Here is a 27,180-nt window from a genome sequence, read left to right as displayed (position 1 = left end):
CCATTTCCATCTTTATATGTTGTCATGAATCCTAGTTTGGTCTGCCCCTAACTTTATTCACCTCTAATTTCCTGGTCTCTGGGTCCCTAGAGAAACATAGTTTCTGCAACAGAACACCATATGAGGTGCTTTAAATTTTTTAGGGAAAACCGGCTAAATGGATGCAAGGTCTTAGTAATTTCTGTTTCCTGACCCAGTAAGTATTTTACTATCATAGCCTTAGAGCTATAGATGGTCTTAGAGGTTATCTAGTCCAGTTCTCCTTCCTCTGTGGCCCTGCCACGTTTTATAATGAAGAAATTGAGAAATTAAGTGACTTACCTAAGGTCACATAAGTATTGTCAAAGCTAGGATTTGAACTCAGATTTTTTGATGCCCAGGTCCTCATGTTTTCCACTGGGCTATCAAATCAAATGTAGTTGAATTCATGAACCCAAATGGAGACAACTTTCTGTCCTAAGGCTGTCAGAAGTATACTTAGGGCCCTGTTCCTCCAAAGCACATTGGGAAAGTGCATGACTTCAATCTAATCAAGTGGGCAGCTATGAAAAGATGCTTCAGTTTATGAATAGATTCCCCATGGAGTCTTTTTCATTAGGCAGCTACTATTCCAAATAACATTTTCTGTACCCAAATTCTTTAACCTGTCACTTTTAAAGGACATCTTTCCAGAATACGAAAGGAGGGATAGCTGTATATTGTAGATGCTTGCTCATTAATCCTTATAATCCTATTCTCAGAGAATTACTCTTATTAAAGTTTGATGAGCACCTGGGCTATGTGTATTTGGGGCTTCTGGCTGACCATTGAGTGACATACCTTCCTGCCACTCCCACTATTCCAGACCTGGTTGCTATTTGAGACCAATCCATTCCTCCCACACACAGCCTGCTGCCTTAGAATATAGTCATAGCACAAGACCAGAACACAAAGTTTCTGTGGAGGAGAATGTATCCAGGGGACGGTGACATTCTGGGCAAGAACAGATCTATCTGTGTAGTCAGACAAGACTTCTCTGGTAACACCACAGAAAGATTGCAAAGAAGTAATCTTACAATAGTATTTTAAGCAAGAATCTGCTATCCTTTTGTCCCCTGATGAGAGCCTGAGTAAGACTTTTTCTGTACCTATTCCTGAGCTTCTAGACATTAGTGATTTGGGGAGGTTAGCTTCATGCCAACCAGCTATGAGAGTCCAGGATCTAAGGACAATTTTGCAGATGGCCTTTTACAACTTACACTATAAAGCAATGACACATAACTAGCAAGTACTTCACAGTTCTGATATCCTTCTTGAGTATCTAAGGATTATGGGTCAGAAGAAATATGGGGAAGAAGGGAAAGGTTAGGGAGTATTCAATGTTTTACAAAAGAAAGATTGAATTTTCCTTCCTAGCAGTAGCCAAGGCAGTTTCCATTATTTAAATGACAGTGCAATAACTTCCCAGTGGTTCTATGGGTTGTTCTTGTTGCTTTTAATTTATTGGGCAGGTGAGACTTCTATCATGTGGTCTGAATCCGAATGAAACTGGTAAATCCCTATGAACACTAATTTTCTTTTCTATACTGTTTGAATGTTGACTCTCCTGCCAATTTGTTAAATAAAGACTTCTTTAAAAGGAAAAAAAAATCTAGCGATAATGGGTCAGAAGAAATTTGGGGAAGAGGAGTGTTGAATGCTTTATAAAAGAAAGGTTGAATTTCCCCTCCTAGCAGTAACCTAGACAGTGTCCATTATCCCATCAGCCCCAGGGCCAGGCAGAAGTGTTTGGTAGCTAATAATGACTTGGTATCTCTAACTACATCTCTCTCCATCTGGGCAGTCTTCATTTCAGCCCCAAGGGGTTGGAGAAGCCCCAGTGTGGTTGACAAGACGTGTTGTAGACAAAGAGAAACCAATCTTTTTATTAATTTCATATTGATTCCCAAGAGAGCACTTAAACAGCTGTTTGAAACCTCTTTCTTCATATCCCATTTCTAGGTCCCTCCCTGTCCCCATCTCCCAGGAGATGATGACCTCACTTCTTCTCAGAGGAAATGGAGGCCATCAGCCAAACTCCCATATTTATCTTTATTCTCTTGTGAGCACGTCTCTTGTCTCTACAGTTTCCCTCTTCTATTCTTAGTGAAGAAGTTGGATCCCATTATCTCTCACCTCTTCTGAAACCTTAGTCTTCATACTTATCCTCTTCCATTTCCACTGACTCCTCTTCTAGAAATGTGATCAGTTCTTCATCTTGAAAAAGGCTTTTCTTGATCCTGCTTCCCTTATTGCCAAACTTAACACTACCTCCACTTCAGCTCTCCAATCTAGATTTTATTTCTTCACTTCAATAAAATTGTCCTTTGTAAATTCACCAGTGACCTCTTTGTGACCAAACCCACTGGCCTTTTCTTTGTTGTTTTTTTCTTGATTTCTTTATGGAATTTGATATTGTCCACCCTTTCCTTCTTTGAAACCCTTTCTTCAGGGCAGCTAGGTAGCACAATGGGTAGATAGAGTGCCAGGCCTGAGGTTGAGAGGATCTGGGTTCAAATCCAGCCTCAGACTCTTCCTAGCTGTGTGACCCTGGGCAAGTTACTTAACCCCAATTACCATAGCCCTTACTGCTTTTCTGCCTTGGAATCAATTCACAGTGTCAATTCTTTTTTTTTTTTTAAACCCTTATCTTCTGCCTTAAAAGGCAGAAGAGTGATAAGGGCTAAGCAATGGGGGTTAAGTGACTTGCCCGGGGTCACACAGCTAGGAAGTGTCTGAGGCCAAATTTGAACCTAGGACCTCACATCTCTAGGCCTGGCTCTCAAGCCAAAGAGCCACCCAGCTGTCCCCAACAGTGTCAATTATAAGACAGAGGGTAAGGGAAGAAAGAGAAAGAAAGACTCTTCCATTGACTTCTGTGGCACTTCATCATTCTATTTCTCTGTCTCTTTATATGGTTCACTGATCACTGGCCCTCTCCATTTCCCAATAGTGGTTCACCTCCTGAGTTCAGACCCCAGCTATACCCTTTCTACAGTCTTTGCCCTGCAAAAGTTAATCTATTCTAATAGCTTTGCCATTTACCTCTATTCTGATGGCTCTTAAAGAACACTAAACTAGAAATCAGAATATCTAGGCATGAGTATTCACTCTGCCCTGTGCTAGCTATTTAAATTTGGTCATTCCACTTAACTTTGCTGAATCTCAATTTCCTCATCTGTAAAATAAGATGGCAATTGATAGATTAAAAAAATCTGATGCAAATAATTATTTTATTTTATTTTTTATTATTATTAATAGAATGTATCCAAAAATATCCCAACCCCTCCCACTCCCCTGCATCACAGAAGATATAATTCAGGAGACAGACATGTTCATACAAATGGTCTTTTTTTTAAACCCTTGCCTTCTGTCTTAGAAATGATACTATCATTTCCAAGGCAGAAGAGCAGTAAGGACAAGGCATTGGGGGTTAAGTGATTTGTCCAGGGTTACACAGCTAGGAAGTGTCTGAGCCCAAATATGAACCTAGGAGTTCCCATCTTCAAGCCTGGTACTTCTATCCACTGTGCCACATAGCTACCCCAGATTGATAGATTCTTTCAGAGCCACTGGCATAGCTTTTAAGAAATGAGTACAACTTTAGGAAAGGCATCTTTGAACACTAATTTTGTTGTGTCATTCTTTTGCAATTTTTTATTTCTCATCAAATATAAATTCTTCTCACTATATTCAGAGGTCCTAATAACATATTCTCACCTTAATTATACCACCTCATTTCCCATTCCCTATTATGCATAGTTGACTGCCATGCCAAAGGTACTTTCCTCTCAATTCTGCACATCTTAGAGATAATCAGGAGCCACACAAATTTCTGGAAGAGTTGAGCAACCTGATCAGTCTTATGTTTTAAGAAGGTTATAATGGCAAAAATTATTTGGAAGGTGGAATAGAAACTAGAAGCTAGTTTTCAAAAAGAAGCCATTGCAGTAGCCAGGTATGAGATAAAATCTGTTCAGGATTTGAACAGATGTGTGAGAGACAATAAGGGAACCAAGGGGAGAGATATTTGGATGTAGAGTTGAGGAGTCCAGAAAACCAAGTAGATATGGGGAATAGGTAAAGGAAAGAATCAATGATGACTTTGAAGTTGTGAACCAAAGTGAACTGGAAGGGTGGTACTGTTGATAAGAAAGAAAGATAAAAAAGTTTTGGAAGAAGGATGAGTTCAGGGGAAAGATAAATTATGTTTCAGACACATTGAGTTTGAGGTGTCTGTGGAATTGGAGTCGTCCAACAGGAAATCAGATAGATGAGGGCTGGATTCATAGATTTGGTAGATTTTTGTACATTGAGAAGATCATTGTAGCCATGCAAACTGAGGAGATCTCTGGCAGTGTAGAGAAAGAAAAGGCTGTATTCAGTGATCTGTATGTACCCTTAGGCAGTCCTCTTAGATAAAAGACATGGGTGCTGATCCAGTGGATGACATCAAAGTATGGTCATACAGGTAAGAGAACTGGTGATATCACAGAAACCCAGGGAGGAAAGAATATCCACTGGAGGGGGTCCTTAACAGTATCAAAAGGTGAAGAACTATGCTGATTGAGAAAAATCCATTAAGAGATCCACCACTGGATTGAAAACCTTGGAGAAAACAATTTCAGTAGAGAGATTGAGTCAGAAGTCAAAAGTAGGAAGGAAGAAAAGGCAATCAGTGTGTGAGATGTCCTTCTTATTTAGTGTTTAACTGTGAGAGGGAAGGTTAACAGTTTAAGGAGATAGAAACATCAAGTAAAAATTGTTTTGGTTTTTTTTAAAGAATGGAGGAAACCTAGACATGTTTTAAAATAGCAGGGAAGGAACCAATGGGAACAGCAAAGTCAAAGATTAATGAGAGAAGATGTAGGCTTTTGGAGGAGTATGGAGGAAAGAGAATCAAGGGTATAAGTAGAAGGGATGACAATGAGAATGGCCACCTCTTCCTTCAGAGACTGGAGAAAAAGAAGAAAATAAGTAATGATGCCTCAAAATTGATAATTTTAAGGTATAGAATTGGGGAGGAAGGAGCTCCCAACAGGTAGCTCCTATTGTCATAGAAAAGTAGGAGGAAACCCCATCTGCTAGGGCAGGGCCATATTTGTGAGAAGTAAAAAGAAGAGAAGGTTTGGAAACACTACCATGGGGAGTGCAATAGAGATTCAATCAAGAAAGAATAAAAAGATCACTCTATAGCTGTGAGGATTCAATTGAGAAAAAAAAAAAATTCTTCATGGAGACAGCTATCAAGGTTATATGACTTCCTTTGACATTGTTAACAGTATGTGAATAAAATTTTTTTTTAAAGTAGATGGTGGGTATAATTCAGTGTTGGGTTTAGCAAGGCATATATGATGATAACACAGTAACAAGTGGGTGAGGTAGAAAACAGTTTAAGATAGAACTGATTAACTCTAGGAACAAAATTTCAGAGGGAGAAAAGTATGACCAGAGTCTAAGGGTAATGGACTCGGGGAGCACAGAGAGGTGTGTGGTAACTAGAAGATATGATGGGGGCAGAGAATCCACTCAGAAGTTATGAGGCAGAGACGAAGGAAGGATAAGAGAATGGTCAGACAAAAATTCAAGGATTCTGGATCTTGGAGGTTTTAACAGTTTTAGGTAATGATGAAATCAAGAATATGTCCTTAATTCCTGTAGTATTCAAAATACAACATATTTTATCACAATTCTATAGAGTGTCCTTTCATCATTGTTTCCTATAGTTAGTCTTGTTTTTCTACATAAGTTATTAAGTTCCTTTTGATCCAGGACTGTTTTATGTAAAACTAGAATGGGGCCCCTCCAAACTTAGCACATGTCTTATCACATGTTAGGTGAGCAATACACATACTTGTTGGTTAAACAATTTAAATTAATTTAATTAGAGTATTTTCACCCTCATCTGGACTATGCTTTGTCTATAGCTCTTTACTAAGTAATGGCTCCAGGCTACCAAAAGCAGAATCCTGAGCAAGAAAGGGAGGGTAGCACAATTCTCTGCCTCAGCCCCCAGGAAGGAAGAGAACTCTGGGGCCAGGCCATTGTATGACCCTTGTCCCAAAGCTCTTAGTAGTTCAAGGTTGGGAGTATCTTGAAAGGAACACCAGGAAACCTGGCCAGATAGCCATTAGTGTGGCCCCCTGCAAAGTTCAGGGCCAACGACTGAGCCTAGGGGAATCAGCTCTCATTTTCTACAACCATTCCACCCTGTGGTCCCCTAACCCTGCTAAAAGTATGAGTCTCAGATGGGGCCTGGCAATTAGACATGGTAGAATCTACCCCTTTGGTTTAGACTAATCATTGAGGTCATTCATTGAGGGGCTTTAAGAAAAGGCTAGTTTAAATTCTGACTCCATTGCTGTGAACATGGTATCTCTGTTACAACTCCCTCAGAGGTTTCTTAGGGTACTGGTTTTGTGGGTTAAGCAAAGGTCTTCTGTCTGTAGGGCTGTGGTTGATGCAGACAAATGTTTGTCATCTTTGTCTTGGCTTGCATCATTGTCCTGTCCTAAAGGCATATCACTGCCCAAGAAAATCCCTGGAGTGCTGTCCTGCCCTGAGCAACTGATGAGACCAGAGTGTTGCTTATAGAAAGCTCTTGCCCATGCATCCCAGGATAGCTGGCCCTGCTTTCACTTCATGACCTTTGTTGGTTCATGGTTGGCTACCATAGGAAACTGGAACTTTAGGAGATCCTGCCTATCATCCCTGCCACTGCCTTCTTATTTCCATACAGACTGCTTCAAGGACCTCTCTTCCAGACCTCTCTGCTGGCCATTTCTTAAACATAGCCTGCCTTTCTTCACTACCTTTCTCTCCCTTTTCCCATCCCCTCCCCCTCTTCCCTTCTTTTTATCAATCCAGGCCTTTCCTACCTTATCCACAAAGCTTTCCTAAACTATCTACAAATACAACTGAAATGGAAGTCAACTCACTGCTTTAACAATAAAGGACAATTTACATTTATATAGTGCTTTCAGGTTACAAAACACTTTTCACATATTATCTCACTTCCTAGAATGTTAGAGAAACTTGAGAGCTCATCTATCCAACCAGCTCATTTTACAGATGAGTGAACTGTAGACAGAAAATAAAGTGGATCACATGGTGACTTAATAGCAGAGACAGGATTAAAACCCAACTTTCCCAATTCCCAGGCTAGTATGCTCTTTCTTCTGCCCCACTGGGTTTCTCATCAGCTAGGCGGCACAGTGCATGAAAGTGCTAGACTTGGAGTTTTGGAGACCTGAGGTCAAATCCTGCCTCAGACACTTAATGTTAATGTGACCCTGGGCAAATCATTTAACCTCTTTCTGTGCCTTAGTTTCCTTTTCTGTGAAATAGGAATAATAATTGCTCCTACCTCCCAGGGTTCATATGAGTACAAATGAAAATAGGTAAAGCTCTTTGTACATCTTAAAAAGCTGGCTATTTGTTATCATCAAAGGCCCATGGCCTGAGCTGTGCTAATCCCTCTGGTAAACAACAGTAAATGAATGGAATTGTGAAATAGTAAATACTTGACCCTAAACAGGGGGTCCTTGGTGAAACTGCTAAGACTTAAATTCTCCCTGTCCATTTCTCTATATTCTTTCCTTCTTCTGGCTACTCTTCCTTATCCCTCCCTTAGCAGGCCCCTTCCCTGACCATTCCCAGTCTCCCTTCATCTCTGGCCCTTCTCCCCACATAACCATCTCAATCTATCATGATGGAGCCTTGGGATTGGGGTTAAAGGTAGCACTTTTTCGTATCAACAGGGATTCAGGACTACACCGATATTAACTGGTGAGCCAGTCCTAGAAGGCTTAAAACTGCCAACTGTTGTGTTTGGAAGAGGGTTTATTCAGTGATAGACTGTCAGCAGGATCAACCAGACTTGAGGCAAAGACCAACTGGATTTTACTGCATATATCAGATATATTTAAACCTTCATACAATCATAGACCCTTTGAGAGCATCCCACCCAACTTCGAAGAAGTCCTTGGAGGCCCTGCCCATCCTCTTCTGTCATTAATAACCAAGGCCAGAAACCTAAAAATATACAGCCTTGGAGAGAGGAGCAGGTAAGAAGAAAAGCTCGGTATGCTGTTGTAGGTAAAAGGAAAACGTTCTTGGAAATTGAACTTGGTCAGATGCCAAGGCTGTCTGTCCACACTGAAGAGGAATACATGGACCTGGGGCATAAAGGAGTAGGAAAAGAAGAGAGAATTCCCTCATACTCCTCTAAAGTTTTTTTGTTTTGTTTTGTTTTGTTGTTTTTTTAAACCCTTACCTTCCATCTTGGAATCAATACTGTGCATTGGTTCCAAGGCAGAAGAGTGGTAAGGGCTAGGCAATGGGGGTCAAGTGATTTGCCCAAGGTCACACAGCTGGGAGATTTGAACTTAGGACCTCCTATCTCTAGGCCTGGCTCTCAATCCACTGAGCTACCCATTTGCCCCCTCCTCTAAAGTTTTGAGACTTCTCTATCTCCTGTTGGAATCTATGGTACTCTTTCTGATTCCATATCCCCAGACAGCTTCTCCCCACCTCCTAGTTTCTGGTTTCCTAGGAACATCCCTCCAATCATCCTTACCTTGAGTCATATCTAAAACAGTAGCCACATATGAGGGGTTGGGGAGATAGATTGATCTGTGTTGGGATGACAGTTCTTTCCTCCAGATATAGATGCCTTGCGGATATTGCCAAGACTGTGAGAGACTGAAGTGAGGAGCTGCTCTTGTCCTCTATGTGTCTGGGGTCTTGGAGAAGGGAATCTTGAAATAAATTCCAGTCTGTCAGAAATCCTCATTCATCTCATCTCTCTAAAACCGCTCCTGAGGTCCAGTGGCCTTAGGTTGCTCAAATACTTGGGCCCCTATAGGCTTTTCTCAAAATATAACAAAAAGGAAATGAGCTCATTGGTCCCTAGGATTAACCTGGGATTTTGTTCCCTCTAAAGCCTTTGAAACTGAAAGAGTAGAGAAAAAAGCTAGAATGGGGCCATAAGGGCTTCTTTCTCAGGAGTACCCAACAAAAGCAACTTTTGTCTCCTGAAGACATAATCTGTCAGTTATCAAGTCTGTAACTGATCATCTGCTGTGAATGAGCTCAGTCTTGTGTTTTGGGGAGTCCAAGAAGTCATAGTCTCTGCCCTTAAAGGATTTGTCTTGGGAAGATAAGGCAAAACCTACCCACTCTTGAATCTCAGGTTGCAGGCTAGTGGCTAAAGGATACTGTTTAAGCATTAGATTTGAATCAATGGCCCTTTGGGAACACCAGGAGAGGAGTGATAGATGCTCAGGGAGAGGGGGCCTTCTTGAAGAAAGGAGCTAAGTTGGAAATGGGTGTAATTGTATGAGGAGGCGGAAGGAGCAAGAACAATTGGAATAATTTTTAGCAAAGGGTGATGTGCGGGGGCTGAGGACAGAGGCAGTATAGGTTTGGGGGAACAAACTAGAGTTTTCTGAAGCTAAGAAGGGCAGGTATTGAGGCAATGAACAGTTAGTTGCTGGGGCAGCCTGTGCTGCCAAAGCCCTAACTAGAAGAATTCCAGAATTCCAGGGTAGAAAGGGTATTCAGAGGTCACCGAGTCAAGAATGATGCTTCCCTAACAAAGGATCAGATTTCCATCTCCTGAGTATGGACCCACAAAAGCTTTATAGTCTCAGACCTGAGCCTGAATGCTCTCCCCTAATCCATGTGTGTTTGTTGATTTTTTTCGCCTCTGATCAAAGGGTTCTTAATCTTATTTGTGTCATGGACCCTTTTAGAAGTCTTATAAAGCCTATGCACCCCTTCTCAGAATAATGCTTTTAAATAATTAAAAGAAATAATAGATTTCAGTTAAAGGTTAGTGAAAATAAAGATTTATTTTTTCATCCATATTCACAGACCCCCTGAAATTTGTTTTTGAATCCCTTGGAGGTTTATGTATACCAGGTTAAGAATCCCTACTCTGATCCCTAAGAGTCCCAGGAAATAGGCCCTGTCCTCTGAAAGGGATGGTCATGCCTTGTCACCTGGAACCCTCCAGATCCTTCTATGATATCTTCAAGGGAAGGACGTCATCTAATGGTATCACTAATGGACCATCCATTTCCCTTTCTCACTATCTTGTTTACAACTAATATATATGATTGGGGACACTTAATTTCCTCCCCATCCTTAACCTTAGACTGAGGTCTACAGGACTTCGAGCTGACCCTGCCAGTCTGCTTGGTTTTCCATGGTAACCATGCAAGGAGTCCCCTTTAGAAGGAGCCACATAGAGCTTCTCATAGATTCAGAGTACCATTCACTCATCATGAATGTTTCTCATTATTCACATCCTGCCTGTCAACCTAACAGAGACAATATATATCAGCCTATTTCTTTTCCAGTGGCCTGAAGAACATGACTTTCTTAAGATTGACCTTACTTCCTGCTGAATTAGAATTGATACTTTGGAGGCCAACTAAATGTCCTTATTATCTTCCTCTAGAGATTCCCTGCCATGTTGACACTGAGCCTTCCAACCAGGTTGAAACCCATCTGTTTTGTTATCTGATGCACATTTCTCCATCTTTTCAACCAGAAAAACATGAAAAATTTTATCACGTGTTTAACAATGCTTGGTATATAGTAGGTGCTTAATAAATGATTGTTGACTGAAAAAAAGAATCAATACTTTTGAATTTTCTTACATGGGTTTCCCATTGACAGCTTGGCTTTATGCAAAGTATTTAGATAGGGGAACATGAGAACAAGATCTGGGTCCTGTTTCAGGTCCCTATCTAGCTGGGATGTAATTCCTCTCGTTAAAAACATCAATCAGACTACCAACAATTTGGAAATTGGTCTTGATCAAGGACACAGGGCAAAACTAGTGGAAATGCACATCGGCCATGGGTGGGGGGTGTGCGGGGGGGCGGGGTTGAAGGGGAAAGGAGGAGCATGAATCATGTAACCATGTTAAAAATGAATATTAATAAATGTTAAAAAAAAACATCAATCAGTAAGTTAATGCTGACTTAGCCCCATGATCTTTCCAACTCAATGCCTTGTCTATAATGGGGATGCCAAGGAATTTTAAGGGAGACTTAATTGCAAACTTTAAAAGTAAGAGAGGAACTCCAGACTTCTCACTTCTGATCTGTACCTTACAATTAAGTAATGACTTATGATGACCATGAGAGGCAGTTTTAGTGCAATGACTGGTATATTGGACTTGGTCAGAAGACTTGTGCTCAAATCATGCCTATAACTCTTGACTAGCCTTAGCAAAGAGGCCAAGGTTATCCACTGCATCCTTGTACCATCACCAGATATTGACTTTTGTCTTGCCACTAAATTTTGATAACTCTGGAAGAGAAAGTAAGGCTGAGGACTTTGTGCAACTCTGCCTCATTGAGATCCAACTCATTCAGGAATCAAGGCATTACTCCATGACATCACTGGTCCTCTTTGAAATGGAGGATGAACAACAATTATTAATCAATATTCTTACTTTTTTACTGACTTTGAAATATATAAAATAATTATAAGAGATAGTGTTTTTGGTAGGACTTTGAAAGTTAAGCATTTCCTTAAAACCCCATGAAATACATATATTGTCATCCCCATTTTAATAAGATAGGAAAACTGAGGTTTAGAGAAATTACTTGACTTACCCAGAGGCATTCAATCAGTAAATATCAGTCAGAACTAAAATTCAAGCCTTCTAACTATTCACTCTACTTTGCCATGAGAATTTACTCCCATGTATACTTCTTTGAGATGAATCTCAGTAGACCCAATCCCAATACATACCATCATCTTGAGATAGTTCCTTAATAAGGGGAGAAAGGATCCCATTTGAAAAGTAATTATACCTGGAATCATTCCATGTGTATCTTTGGGGCTAAAAAAACTAAGGATTAATAATAATTTATAACTTTCTCAACAAGAGGCAAATCTATTTTAAGGCATCTTAGAACCAGGATAATATATTTTTTTCAAATAACATCCTTGAGATGACTCATATAGACAACCAGGTTGCACCATAGTGCACAGAGTTCTGGGTGTAGAGTCAGGGAAACCCGAGTTCAAATTTGGCCTCAGACACTAATTGACCCTGAAAAAGTCACTTAACCTCCATTTACCTCAAATTCCTCAACTGTAAAATAGGGATTATAATAACATCTACCTCACAGAGTTGTTGTAAGGATCAAATGAGAGAATATTTGTAAAGCTCTTAGTGGAATCTACATAAATTCTTATTCCCTTCCTTCCCCTGTAGTTGCACCATTTCCAGATTTTCCCTTTTAGGGCTCTAGAATCTGATCAACCCCAGAGCTTAACTTTACCAGTCTCCTAGGTGGAGTATTCTGGAATTCATGAACATATCCAAACTTATCAGATTTGTGCCTTTCATGATTTTATAAACTTTGATCCTGTCACCTCTCAAGCTTCATCTTGTGGACTGAAGAGTCCTCTAATATTATTAGTCTTTCCTTTTTTGGAAGCCTCTCCACTATTCATTCCTTTAATCTCCTTGATCATTTTAACTGCCCTTCTTAGGACCCTTTCCAACTTTGTTATGTCAGCTCTTGAAATACAATGATCAGACATGAATTGCTATTCCTGGAAATAGAGGATGGTGAGGGAGAGTTAAAGCAGCTGCTCAGACATTATTTCTTGATTTACACAAGGGAAAGAAAATCATTTTTAATTCTGTTTTTAGTCCCATTCCTGCCAATGGCCAACCTTTGGATGGTCTTTAGCAATAGTGAGACTTTGGGCCAGTGTATTCTGGGAGCAGTTTCATTACTGAGAGCTCAGAACCCATTATCCTTTAATAGTCATTTGGTTTATCTTTTGTTTAATCCATTTCCTTATACTTTACCACAAGAAAGCCTCCTATAGACTCCCAAGTCTGTCCCTTTTCAACTTGGCTTCTTGCTATTCAGGAAAGTCGTGTCACCCTACAAACCTGGCAATTTTACTTTGCAATCCCTTTTGGATCACTAATGAAAATTTTAAATAATACTGTTCTCAGTCTAATCTCTAGGCATCCCTGAAATGAATGCTTTTCTACACAGAGAAGTTCCTGTTAATCCCTATGATTTGTTTCCTTTTGTACTTCTTCCCAAATCCATTGTCAGAATAACTACAAGAAGCAGCATGTTGAAATGGGGAAACACTGAACTGGGGGTTAGTTAGGATACTTTTGTTCTCACACCTCTCGTCTTAATCTACCACTTCAATTGTCTTGACCACCATTTCCTGATTGAAATTCTCAGTTCTCTCTTAAATCTGAAATTCCGCAATTGTAAGAATACATACATGCAAAGTGCCCTTCATTCAGAGGAATGATAGAAATTCAGGAGTACCATTTATCCTTATTTTAATTCAATATGCCAGATATCACTCACACGTACACTGTAGTATCATTTGCCTTACATGGCATGGTTAGCTTATTGGGCAGCCATTATTCCCATCTTCATATACCAGAATTGTAAGGAAAGTCTTCTGGGTCTATTGCCAGAATTTTTATGCTCAATTTCCCCCTTCTTTCTTATGGGGATTGGGGATGGCTAGACTTCTCTCTGCTAACAGCTCTGGGTAGGTTCACCGACACTAAAGACTAGTAGATTGTCAGCTTGACCATCTCTACCTAGGCTTCCTGCTATGGTCTCCTTTGACATTATTTGGTTGTCTCAATTGTATCCAACTCTTTGTGACCCCATCTGGGGTTTTCTCGGCAGAGATCAAAGTAGATTGCCATTTCCTTCTCCAGCTTATTTTATAGATAAGGAAACTGAGGCAAACAAGGTTAAGTGACTTGCCCCAGATCACATAGCTGATAAGTGACTAAGGCTAGATCTGAACTCATGAAGATAAGTCTTGCTGACTTCTTTATCTACTGTGCTACCTAGCCACCCTTGCAATAATCTTCACTTTAAGCCAAGTCTGGAAAGGTCATATATTTAGTATATGGTACAGGTTCATGAGAATAAAGAAGTTTGCTTAGAGTCTTTTGCTTCTTCCTAGAGACCATTTGTATGTTCCAGGTTTGACATTTATGACTAAGTGCCATTTTCTTTGGGAAATCCAATTTTTCACAGCTTTCCCAGAACAATCTTTTCTCTCATCAGGGGATTAGGGTGGAAAAAGAGGAAATATGAGTTCTCCTGCTGCTTTGGATTGGAAAGAGAGTAGGCTCAGATACCATAACCAGAGTTCAGTGGGTGGAATGGCACTTTAGACCACAGCAGGATTGGCTAGGACCAGAAAATAACAGTTTCTTCTTCTGTAAAATGGGAATATACTATAGGGATATTGTTAAGAATCTAATCAGAGGACTTAGGTAAAGCAATCTGTAAACTATGAAGTACTAAATAAATGTTAGCTATCATTATTATGTGATAGTCTAATTCAACAAACATTTACAAAGTCTATGCCATGTACCAAGAATTGTCCTAGGGACTGGAGATAAAACGATAAAAATAAAAGTCCCCTGCCTTTCAGGATCATACATTTTATTGGGGGTGCACAGCCTGTAAACAGATAAGTATATATACAGTGATTTGGAGGGGAATGAATGCCAACAGGTAAAGGCAATCGGGAAAAGCTTCCTCTAGGAGCTGACACATAAGTCAAAATCTGAAGGAAGATAGAGATTTTAAGAGACAAAAATAGGAGGGAGTATGTACTGGGAGTTGGGGGATGGGGGTGGCCTCTGCAAAGGCATGGGAGTGGTAAATGAAATGCTAAGTGGATCACTTTATTTGAAATATAGATTCTAAAGAAGTATTGATGATAAGCTAAAAAGGTAGGCAAGATCAGATTGTGAAAGGTTTCAGATGACATGCAAAGAAGATTGTATTTTCTCCAAGAGACAATTGGGAGTTACTGAAGGGCAATGATAGAAGATTCTTTTGGCAGCTTTGTGGAGGTTGGTGAGGGAAGAGAGATTGGAAATTGGGAGTTAAATTAGGATGAAATAGGGAGGGGACCATGTGAAAAGAAGAAGGCTACAAGAACTCATGTGGAAGTAGAATCAACTGTTTGGATTGGGTGAGGTGGGGTTGGGTAATAATGCTGGTGAGGAAGAGGGAGCAATTGATAATAACAGGATTAACCTATATGACTTGGGAAAATGGTAGGTCCCTCAATAACAATATGTTTGGTTTGGCAGAAAGGTAGGTTTAGGGGAGAAGATAATGAGTTGTTTTAAATATGTTGAGTTTGAGATACTAATGGATTATCCAGCTAGAGGTGTCCAGTTGTTAATGTGGGACTGGAACTTATGAAAGAGACTAGGGCTGGATATGTAATTCTATATATTTATTTTACATACTTCTGCATAGAGATAATAACTAAAAGCTGGCAGTTGAGTCCTACCTCTGGGAGCTGAGGAGATCACTAAAAGGGGCAACGTAGAGGGCCCAAAACTTGGACACTGTCCTTTAGAGTATGGGACATAGATTGTCATCCAGCAAAGGAGAATGGTGGTGGTGGGGGAGTGTCAAACAGAAAGGAAAACTAGGGAGAGAACAGGGAGAAGTCTATGTAGGAGGAGTGTGATGCTGAAGAGAGAGCAAGGAAGAACACATATTGGCTTAGTCCTCTCTCTAGGTTGGAAACATGTTCTACTCCTGCTATTTAATCCACAAGCCTTTTGCTTACTGGGAATCAGAACTAGAGCTGCCCTCTTGCCCACCAGAGATGGTCTTAAATGAGGAAAGTCAGGTGATCTCTTGCTTCAGTCAACTCTACCTCTCTGATGGGCAATGCCAAACATTTGAGGCCCCAAGTATAAATGTAGTGATCTCTGGCCCACTGAAAAGGAAGAAGGAATGGCGTATTGCTTTTGGACAAAGTAGGTCAAACACCTGAAACACATTAGAAACCTGAATGACCAATTGGAGCCCTCTCCCAGAAGAACTGGGAGATAAAAGGTTCTCCACAGAGGTGCTGGCCATGCCCAGTCTGCAGCAAGCTCTGGTCATTTCCTATGTCCTCTTATTGGAAAACCATAAGGACAAAATAGCTACTCACATCCTTTTCCTTTAAAACAGTGGGGATGGTGACCAGGATTCACTAGATGGACTCACAACAAAGTAAGGGAGATAAGGAAAAAGGAGGAGGAGGAGGAATTACATTTCCTGGGCCTGTAGGGACTCTCATCACCCTTTCAGGAAGGAACTAGGGCTGAATTCTTCTCACTGCCAAGGCAGTTCTTCAGCCTGGAAAAACCAGAGTTGTATCAGGATCCTCTAGGGGTTCCCAGTCCCACATAAGGGGAGGGGCAGGCTCTTGGCTTAGTCCAAGCCTAGCCACCATTAGCCCTCTGCTTCAAAGCTTTCTTGGGACCAATCATTAGAAAGGAGCCCTCTATCAGTGGCCCCGAGCTACAGGCACCTATGCCTGCTGGGTCAAAACTTTCTGCCTCACTCCAAAGGGCAGCAGAGGAAGCCTCAAGCTATCTCTCCTACCCACCGTCTATGTTGATGCAGCAGTTGCAAAACCTCAGCCTCAAAACTTCTTCTGCCCATTTGTTTCTCCTTTTTGTCCACATCTCATAGTTTATATTCTATTTTCTCCATATTCCTCACTATAATTGCTCAGCAGTGTCTGAGTTCTATGGCCACTGCCAGTGGTTTCAACATGTATTAGCTCTCCACACACCACCTCAAAATGTCTCCTTGTCTACATTTTAGAAATGCAAGCCCAGCCTGGCAGCCATACCAGCTCTAGCCTACTACCTCCCTACAAAGTTCTCATTCCTCCCTCTCCTCCCATTCATTGCTCTTAGGGGGCAGATAAAATGGTTCTAATATTTCAAACTTGAACACCTCACCCTCCTCTTCCTCCTCAGCCTTGCCAAGCTAAAGAACTGCCTTGGCAGTAGAACACCATAAGAAGGGAAGGCTGGTAAACTTTAAACCTTTAAGCCACAGGAGTTCTCTCATTTACTTTAGGTCTATCCCCCTGCCTTGTAACTGAGAATCAATCAAGGCCAAATTAAACAACCTAACTCACCATTCACCATCATCAAGCTCTGCGCCATCATGGCTAAAGAAAAGATAAAGAAGCCCATTGGGACCCTGCACCCAGGGACCTCACATTCACTGTGAAGGAAAACAGTCTGAGAAACAACACAGAACAGCTTATCATCAAGGGCAAATGTGTAGCTTAGGCTCTCATGAGCCAAAGGAAGCCAAGACAGGCATTTCAGTATATGCTGGGGGGGGGAGAGGGGGAGGAGAAGGCTTACTTCCTCAACATTTTAATCTGCTTTGTTTTTTCTCCTTTAGCAAACACACTGGTTTCCCACTCCCTTATTTCAGAAAGAACAGAAGCCAGTGGGACTGTTATATTTTCCTACTTTGTTGAGTCATCAGATACAATAGGCCCAGTGCTGAGGTCATTATGGAGTTTGGATCTGCAGGGGGACTGTCCCTTGCAATTTAGGGCAGTCCAGCCTTCTCTCTGACCAGTTCTGTGAAGTGTGGGCAGAGAAGGGAGCTGCCTGAATGTGAAAGGCACCGAGAAGGCTCCCCACTGGCCGACCAGATTGCCTGAAATTTCCCTTTAGAACTTCAAATGCTTATTCCCCTGAGATGGATGGATGATGGCACATGAAGGCCAGACCTGTCATTAACTTCTGAGTGAATTGGCTTTTCATATCCAGCCCTCTTGATAGTTAGATGAGAACAGAGTTTAATAGGGGAAAAAGCTGGTTTAGAGCAATAATTCTCAATTTTTTTAATATTTGAACCCATTTTTAACATAAATAAATAAAATTCCTCATAATTTATAAGAAAATATGTAATGCCCCCCAAAGTCCTTTGGATTTAATAATGCTTTTAAATGGACTTGAATTTTATCACTCACAACAGCATCTAATTAAATTTGAAAAATTGAAAAACATCTATTTTTTTAGACCTCAGGTCTAAGATCTAGAGGTATGCTTGTTTATTTATGTATTCACATATGGATTTGAAATCCTTTGCAGTAACTCCAGTAGGAACCACTGGATGGGACAGAGGATGGGTCATTGCCTTTGAAAGTCTTGGACTGGTTAATGGAGCAGAAATGAGGGCATTGATTTCCAGAAGGTGGAAGAGAGGGTCTAGAACTAATACTGGGACAAGAGACAAGAGAAACATTGCCAATTTCCTAGGTTTTGCAAGAATTTTCTCCATTAGTGTAGAACGAACTGTAGTCTGAGGCCAGGTTTTATACTTTCTGATAGAAATGCCTGTGGGTTTCAGAGAGTGCTATAGCAGTTATTTACAACCCCTCACAGGTTCATCCTGGAACCATTCTATCCTAGGCCCCCATACTTCCTTGAATCAAGACAAAGGAAACAGATGCCAGTATCCATATGACTTTGGCTAGAGTTTGTATGAATGTACACCCATTTCCAGTCTCCCCATCTCTGCCACCAAAATGCTTTGCCCACCCCCTGGTTTTTCTCCTGGGGTTCAGAGAGAATAAAGTGATTTATCTACTGTGATATGAATGGAGTAATGTGGCAAAGACAGTAAGTCTAACTCCAAGTCTTTGTCCATGCTACCTGTCATAGAATTAGACTTTCATATGAGAGAAGGAGCTCTAGCAGGCCATTGTGTTTTCTCCCTGTGCCTTTTGAAAAACATACTCATAATATAAAGATTTCCATAAAATTTTTGTGAAAATGGTCTACATACACATTGGGAGTATCCTTGAAGAAAAAATTAGAAGGAAGCAGTCATGCTTCAATAATGACTTGTTTATAGCCGATCACATCTTTATAATCATAATTAATTGAGAGGTGATTAAAGATTGGGCAACTAGGTGGCACAGTAGATAGAGTACCAGCCCTAGAGTCAGGAAGATTCCTCTTTCTGAGTTCAAATCTTGCCCTGTGACTTTGGGTAAATCACTTAACCCTGTTTACCTCAGTTCTTCATCTGTGAAATAAGATGGAGAAGGAAACGGCAAACTTTTCTTGTATCTTTGCCAAGAAAACTCCAGATGGGATCATAAAGAGTCAAACACAATTGAAAATGACTGAACAACAATACAAATGATGGCTTGACGCATAGAGCAATGGGGAAGAAATATATTTGGAAATGAATGTGATTTAGAAACAAAAACATCAATAAAAATAACATTTTATAAGAAAAAAAAGAAATAGGGAGAATTTCCTAAAAGTTGTTTTGTTACATGGAAAAAGAGAGCCAGAGGATGGTCTAATTGGGATGATGTGAACTTCAAGAAGAAATTGAAGAGTAATTGTGGCAAATTAAATGTTTAAACATGAATTTAGGGGAAAGAAATTCAGATTTGGCCATAAGGCTTGTTGAGGTGAACCATACTGTGTTTGGGACCTTGATTTAACACCTTCCTCTTAGGTTTCAGAAACAATTGTGTTTTGGTATACTTGAGGAATCTTCCTTTGTGGCAGCAGCCTGGCACATTGCTGGGTTTGCATCTGCTTTTAGAGGTTGGGTAGGATGAAAAGTCAGCTCCCCTTGCCCTCAAGCCCTACCTTTCTTTGTAAACTGGATCAAAGCCTTGGCTCCCCTGCAGCAGTTCAAAGTGCTCACAGTGCCCACCAGCCAGGCCAGATGTGGAAGTGTTTGCTTCCATCCTATTGCACCTGTCAACATCCCTCTGGCAGTAAGGAGAATTTAATTGGGAGAACCAAACCCTGGGCTGTGCCGCTGGCCAAAATTCAGTCTGAACTGGGAAAGCAGACTCTGGAGGGCCAGTTCCAAGTAGCCCCAGGGCCCTAGCCAGGGGCAGGGGAGGCCTTGAAGCTGCTACCAGTGCAACTATCCTTATGGGACCAGGAAATTGAGAGTGAGCAAGGTGCATTAATAAGGTTTGGCCCTGAGTAAAAACACAAAAGAAGTGGATGTCTGCAAAAATAGAACTGCCCTTGGAATGGACAGGGACTATCCCAAGCCTGGCAAGCTTGTGTCTATATTTATGCCTAACAGGCTAACTGAGTTACCACTCTGCCTCTCTCCTCTGGTCTCTTCTTTTCATCCCACCTCTTCTCTCATATTCCACATGCACAATAAGAGAAAAATGCAGGGCAGTATAGGATATTAAGCATATGATATTAATATGTTGGTATATATTGAAACCAGAGTAGAGAGATATTGGGGTAGGCTAGAGTAACTGAGGAAGTTTTCATACAGAAAGTAGGAATTGTTAGGTCTTGAAGGAGCAAAAAAGAATGATTAATGGGGCCCAGACTCTCTCCCCCACTTGAGTATGGAAGAAGGTGAGAGAAAACAGGTCACAGTACTAAATAACATTTCCCTGAAGAGATCCTAAGTCAGACAGAGAAATCAGGATATTGAAATCGTTTCAGTTGGCTTTCTAGTGACCTCTTCCCAACTGTTTTCTCTCCTCAGGATCCAGCAGCTGCGTCCATCTCAGATGGAGACTGTGACACCCGAGAAGGAGAGACTGTGGCCATGAATTACAAACCGTCCCCACTCCAAGTGAAATTGGGTGAGTGTGCTCATGAGCACCTTGGCCTTTGCCCCCCTAGGCAGTACTGTCAAGGATTCTTCTTACCAGGGAAGGGTGGGCAGCTCAACATCAGAGCCCAGGTATCCATGGGCTTGATAAATCACAGCTATGCCAGTGACTGGGAAGCCATCCCTATTATTGCAGGGTCTCTATGTCCTCCTGGGTAGGATCTACCCTCTGTGTGGTTACAATGGCAGGTGTTTGGGCAAGAAATACTTAGGAGTGTGACAGTCATTCTGCCTCCAAAAATGATGGCCTTAGAAATTGGGGCTTAGGTAAGCAAAAGTGAGTGGTCAGTCTAAGAGAAAATAGGACCAACGATAGGGAGAAAAGAAATTGCAGGGTCCTCTCAAAAATGAAAAGTGTAGTTTGTCCAGAATAGAGTATCCATTACAGATATTCTCTATAGATAATAATATATTCTGTTATAAGATAATAGTTATGACTAAAATAGAGGCAATGTAAGGTGAAATTGTGGGAGTTTTAAGGCTGGAAGGCTAGAATCATACTATATAAAGACAGAAGGTACCTTGGAAATCATCTCCTAAAGTCTCCTAATTCTATAAATGAGGGAACCAGAGTTCAGAGAACACAAATAACTTGCCCATCTTCACACACTAGGATGTAGTAGAAGCAAGATTGAATAGCCAGGTTCTTTGACTCAAATGAAGTCAGATCATAAAAGGACCTTAGGGGGACAGCTGAGTAACACAGTGGATAGAGCACCCTGGCCTGGAGTTGGGAGAACCTAGGTTCAAATCTGGCCTCAGATACTTCCTGGCTGTGTGATGCTTGGCAGTTGCCTAGCCTTTGCTACTCTTTTTGCTATTCTTCTGTCTTAGAATTGATATTGAGATAGAAAGTAAGGATTTCAAATAAATAAAATAAAAGGCCTTGGATATTCAGTATAGACTTGATTCTCTAATTAATGGGTAGCCACTAAAGATTTCTGAGCAAAATTATAACATGATAGTTTTAGAAAGATTGATCTGATTGAAGGATGGATTGATTGGAGCACAGAGAATTTCACAAGATTGTCTTGAAAACTTATCTCAGACACTATCTTGTATAGGAAGCCTCTCTTGCTTCCATTTATTGTTCTCTTCTTCCTCTAATTATTTGATATTTACTCATTTTTGTCTTTAAAATCCCAGTGCCTAGCATAATGGCTTGCCCATATTAGATACTTGATAAATATTTGTGAATTAAATTGGGGGTGGGGGTGGGGGGAAGCTGTTAGGAAGCTGTTGCCATAGTATAAGAATGGGGTATTAATGACCTGGGCTGGGATTCCTGTGGAGGAAATTGAAGGAAGGTGATATATAGAAGAGAAATAGTAAAATGCCTGCCCTTTGATCCAGCCATACCATTGTTGGGTTTGTACCCCAAAGAGATCATAAGTAAACAGACTTGTACGAAAATATTTATAGCTGCGCTTTTTGTGGTGGCAAAAAAACTGGAAAAGGAGGGTATGCCCTTCAGTTGGGGAATGGCTGAACAAATTATGGTAAATGCTGGTGATGGAATACTATTGTGCTAAAAGGAATAATAAACTGGAGGAGTTCCAGGTGAACTGGAAAGACCGCCAGTAACTGATGCAGAGTGAAAGGAGCAGAGCCAGAAGAACATTGTACACAGAGACTGATACACTGTGGTAAAATCGAATGTAATGGACCTCTGTACCAGCAGCAATGCAATGACCCAGGACAATTCTGAGGGATTTATGGTAAAGAACGCTACCCACATTCAGAGGAAGGACTACAGGAGAGTAAACATATAAGAAAAACAACTGCTTGAACACATGGGTCGGGGTGGACATGATTGGGGATGTGGACTCGAAATTACCACACCAATGCAACTATCAACAATTTGGAAATAGGTCTTGATCAAGGACACATGACAAAACCAGTGGAAATGTGCGTCAGCCATGGGTGGGGAGATTGCGGGGGGTGAAGGGGAAAGTAGGAGCATGAATCATGTAACCATGTTAAAAATGAAAAATAATAAAAAAAAAAGAGAGAAATAGTAAAAGATACATCTTCTTGGGCCTTGGCATCTTAAGTTTTTCCAGGCATCATGGTGCCCATAGCACCTAGGAGTGGAGAGACAGAGTGGAGGAGTTATAGGGAGAGGAGGGTCTGTGAGGTTCCACCATCTGTGGCAGGAAGGGCAGCTTGACACCTTCCAAGGTATAAATATGAAAAATAATAAAGGCTGCTATAATAATATAAATTAGTATTTTAATTAAAGCCATGCTGATAGATAAAGTTATTAGACCACGCGCTTATAAGAATTCAAAATTTGCCGCCTAGCCATAATTGTCTCCTGTCTCCTCCCGAGTCTGCTGGCCAAGAGCCCACTCCCCCCTAACCCAGGAGATTATAAACTCTTCTCTTCGTGGAGAGGTAGGTGTCCCCACGCCCAAAGAATGGGAACCGGAAACCCGTTGGACCACGGGAAATGTAGTTTGATAATTTCCCCGTGTCCATAGAAAATACATACATATACTTAAAGATGACATCTCTCAAATATCACTTTTACAAAGGCATGAAGTGCTTCAGAGCTGAGGCCTGAGCTGCCCATTCATCCCATAGCTTGGCTAGAAGCAGTAGTATCAATGAGCACATTCAGTCCATGCTAGGCCACAAGGATGTCAAATGTGCCTGTCTTCTATTCCCATCTTTTGGCCCTATCTCTCTCTAGGGCTCAATTTCCTCATCTGTAAAATGAAGGGATTGAACTAAGTGATCTCTGAGGTCCCTTCTAACTCTAAAATGCTTCAAACCAAAGATCCCTAGTCTCTCTGTGCTTAATCCCTCAGGTCTCATCCTCTCATTTTCAAACTCCTCCTGGTCTAACCCTTTAGGCCTGGTCCTTTCCCAGTCTGGAATCTTAGGCCCTATCCCCTTCCCATAAAGATCCATAGGTCCCTGTATTCTCCCTTAGTCCTTGGGGCCCTCCCTCATCCCAAGTGGCTGCCTTCCTGTCTATCCCTCCACTCCTCTATCCATCTGCACTACCAAAAGGAAGTCTCTGCAATGAGAAATAGAATCTGGAGGCTGATGGGGGAAGCCAAGCCCCTCGATCAATACTGTTAGCATCTCCTCTGCTCAACTTCCTGCACTGGCTTACTCCTTACCGTCTGTCTCCCCCAGCCCCTCCTGCTGTCCTGCTGCTCCTCGCCCTGGTTCCTCCAGCTGGGATTCACGCTGATTAGGTGAAGCAGCTGTTGTTTCTCAGCTGAAATTGGCAGAGGCGTAGGGGGCCGATGAGGCACTCGGTCAGAGAGTAGCCGCCAGGGCCTGGCCTCATTCTCTTACCTGGCAGGGCCCTGGCCTTTCTGGATGGAGAAGTGAACCTAGAGGGAATGGTCTAGGGAGCACTGGGGCTGGGGCTGAGTGTGGTGTTTCCTGCCCTTGGCCACTTCGGCTCTGGTCTGCCCCAACTCACAAAATTCCTGGCTCTGGGAAGTCCTCCCCACCCTGCTTGGGTAGAAGTGGCATGGTACACTGGAGAGCATATGATATTTAGTCTGAGACCTACATTCAAATCCTGACTTTGTCAAACACTTAGTAGCTTTAAGTACAAGATAGCTTACTAGTATTCTTGACAAGTCACTTCACTGTTTCTAGGCCTCAGTTTCTTCAATTGTAAACTAATATCTTTAGATCTATGATCTCATGGTCTCTTAGGAGCCTTTCACACAGCTGTGCTACCCTGAATGGAGAGTGTGTGGCCAGAGCATCTTCTGGACAACCTGGTGTGCTCTATGTGTATCCCTTCTTAAGCACCCTCTCCCCCTCTGTTCTATCCAGAGGATTCGGCTCTATAAAAGATCTAGCCCTCAGTCTTGGACCTCTTTCATCAGCATCAACTCCTCAAAAGTCTTTCGGTGAATCTTTCCCTTGGCTCCAGAACAGTCATTTTTAACCCTTACCTTCTATTTTAGAACCTATACTAAATATACTAAGTATCCATTCTAAGGCAGAAGAGTGATAAGGAATAGACGATTGGGGTTAAATGGCTTGCCCAGGATTATACAACTAGTAATTATCTGAGGCCAGATTTGAACCCAGGTTCTCCAGACCTAGTGCTCTATCTACTGTGTTACCTAATTGCCCCAGCTCCCTCCTTTCAATTAACCTTCTCTGATCTCTACACCTGTCTCAAGATACTGCCTCTTTGACCTCATGGTTCTTGAGTATTCTTGGCTCAATGGTTCATCCAGTCCCTGATATCCTCTATTTCCAGTGCTTCCTTTCAACATACCTAGATCCCCAATCCAGCATCTACTCCCTCTTTCCATTCTTTTTTTTATTCAAAAATATTTTATTTTCCCAATTACATGTAATAACAATTTTCAGTGTAAGTTTTCTGAAGTTATATGATCCAAATTGTCTATCTCCCTCATTTCCCAGAGCTGATAAGCAATTCAATCTAGGTTTTACATGCATCATCATGCAAAACATGCTTCCATATTGGTCATTGCCATAAGAGAATGCTCATATAAAACCAAAACCTCAAAATAAAATCATAAATAAATGAATTTTGTGAAAATAGTATTTTTTGATCTGCATGCAACTCTAACATTTATTTCTCTGGAGATGGATAACATTCTTTGTCATAAAAACTTCAGCGTTGTCCTGGATCATGTTTCCGAGTCTTTCACAATTGATCATTGTACAATATTGTTGTTACTGTGTGTACAGTGTTCCTCTGTTCTGTTTATTTCACTCTGGATCAGTTCATGTAGATATTTCCAGCTTTTTCTGAAATCACCCTGCTTATGATTTCTTATAGCACAATAGTATTCCATCACCAAAGTGTACCACAATTTGTTCAGCCATTCCCCAATTGATAGATACCCCCTCAATTATTTCTAGTTCTTTGCCAATACAAAAAGAGCTGCTCTAAATATTTTTTGTACAAATAGGTCCTTTACCCTTTTTTATGTTGGTAGTTTGATTGGTATGGCACTCAATATAAATTAATTGAGATAAAAGTATCATTTTGTGATAATTATTATTATCATATATTAGCTCAGCCTAGCCATGAGCAATTAATATTTTTTCCAATTGTGACTTTATTTGTGTGTTTTGTAATTGTGCTCCCTCTTTCCATTTTTCTCTCTGTCTTCTACACACTCCAGACTATAAAAGGTTTCCTAGAGTTTATCTGCAAGGGAAAAGAGAATTAAACAAAAGCAAGAATAAACACACCAGAGTAGCATAACTAAAAAACTACATAGGTTTAAAGAAAGAAAAGAAAAAAATCTCCCTTATCCACAACTTGAGGTTTCTAAACTTCCTAAGATATTTTAGCTACCTTGAAGTCTCAAGTTATTCTAATTTGGCCCATCTTGGTACTCTCTTAATATGCAGCTTCCTAGTTCCCAGATAAGCTTAGCATCTTCTGCCCCAAAAGAAGTAAATCCAGTTTGCAAATTTGCCCACCTGGATGCATTGACTCAAGCATTTCCTCACATTCTACAATTCCAGGTTCACTTTTGGCCAATCAGAAAACTCAATTATAAGTCATGTTCTTGTTACATCTCTCATATTAATATGTTTTCCTTTAGCCAAAGTATCTTCCCTTTGAGGGAAAAGTAGATAAACACAGTGTTTCTAACACCTCAAAAAATCAACCCTATTATATGCCATAGAACTTAGATTTTTAAAAAGACCTTAGAGATGATATAGGCCAACTGTCTCTTTTTACAGATGGGCAAACTTGGGCTCAGAGAGGTCGAATGGAGTAATTATCCCTGGTTACCCTGCAAAATTCATAAAAGATAGCCCCTTTTCTTAATTGTCCACTTCACAAGTAAGCTGCCCCTTCTGAGTCTCCCTCTGCCTAAATCTGACCCCCCCCTCAAAAGGCCTGTTGTTGGGCTATTTCATCTCCTGCTGGAATTCCTGCCCCATTCTTCTAAGCTGGTCTTTCCAATATACTTCCCATAAATGACTTACAGGTCAGGCCCTAGGTAGGTCTCCTTAAAGACTTCCTATTGCTAATTTGGACACTAATGCATTGTTGGCGGAATTGTGAAGTGGTTTGACCATTCTGGAAGGCATTTTGACACTATATCCAAAAGGCTATAAAACTATGCATACATGTGCATATCATGTAATATCACTACTAAGTCTGTATCTCAAAGAGATCATAAAAAAGATGAAGGACCTACTTATACAAACATATTTAAAGCAGCTTTTTGTATTGGCAAAGAATTGGAAATTGAGGGGTTGTCCATCAACTGGGGAGTGACTGAACAAATTGTGGTAAATGTTGGTGATGGGATACTATTGTGCTATAATAAATGATGAGCAGGATGATTTCAGAGAAAACTGAAAAGATCTGCAGGAACTGATGTAGAGTGAAATAAGCAGAAGTGGGAGATTGTTGTACACAATAAAAGCAATATTGGACAATGATTATCTGTGAAAATATAGCTACTTTCTGCAACACACTGAATTGGAATAATCCTGAAAGACTTATGACAGGGAATGCTATCCACCTCCTGAAAAAGAACTGTTGGAGTTGTTTTTCATATCAGTGTATCTTTGGTTTTATTTAGGGGTTTTAGTTATATATGAGTTTGCTCTTACAACAATGACCAATATGGAAGTGTGTTTTACATGACAATAAATATTAAAAAATTTTAAAAATACTTCTTATTGC

At 40.8% G+C, this 27,180-nt stretch overlaps 1 protein-coding gene across 4 annotated transcripts in view; it reads left to right on the top strand.

Annotated features, from left to right (window-relative positions):
* Positions 1-27,180, top strand: part of FAM219A (family with sequence similarity 219 member A) — a 91,200-nt gene that overhangs the window by 52,982 nt on the left and 11,038 nt on the right. For 2 of the 4 annotated variants that reach the window (XM_044658680.1, XM_044658672.1), the window contains exon 2: positions 20,382-20,438. In XM_044658680.1, the coding sequence (XP_044514615.1) occupies positions 20,382-20,438 (57 nt within the window). Of the gene's footprint in view, positions 1-20,381; positions 20,482-27,180 lie in introns of all 4 variants that reach the window. The other 2 variants (XM_044658664.1, XM_044658655.1) reach the window with 1 other exon arrangement.

This window comes from Gracilinanus agilis, chromosome 1, assembly GCF_016433145.1.
Source record: "Gracilinanus agilis isolate LMUSP501 chromosome 1, AgileGrace, whole genome shotgun sequence".
Lineage (NCBI taxonomy): Eukaryota > Metazoa > Chordata > Mammalia > Didelphimorphia > Didelphidae > Gracilinanus > Gracilinanus agilis.
Note: the sequence above shows the minus strand (reverse complement) of the source record. Positions and strands in the feature narration are given on the sequence as shown.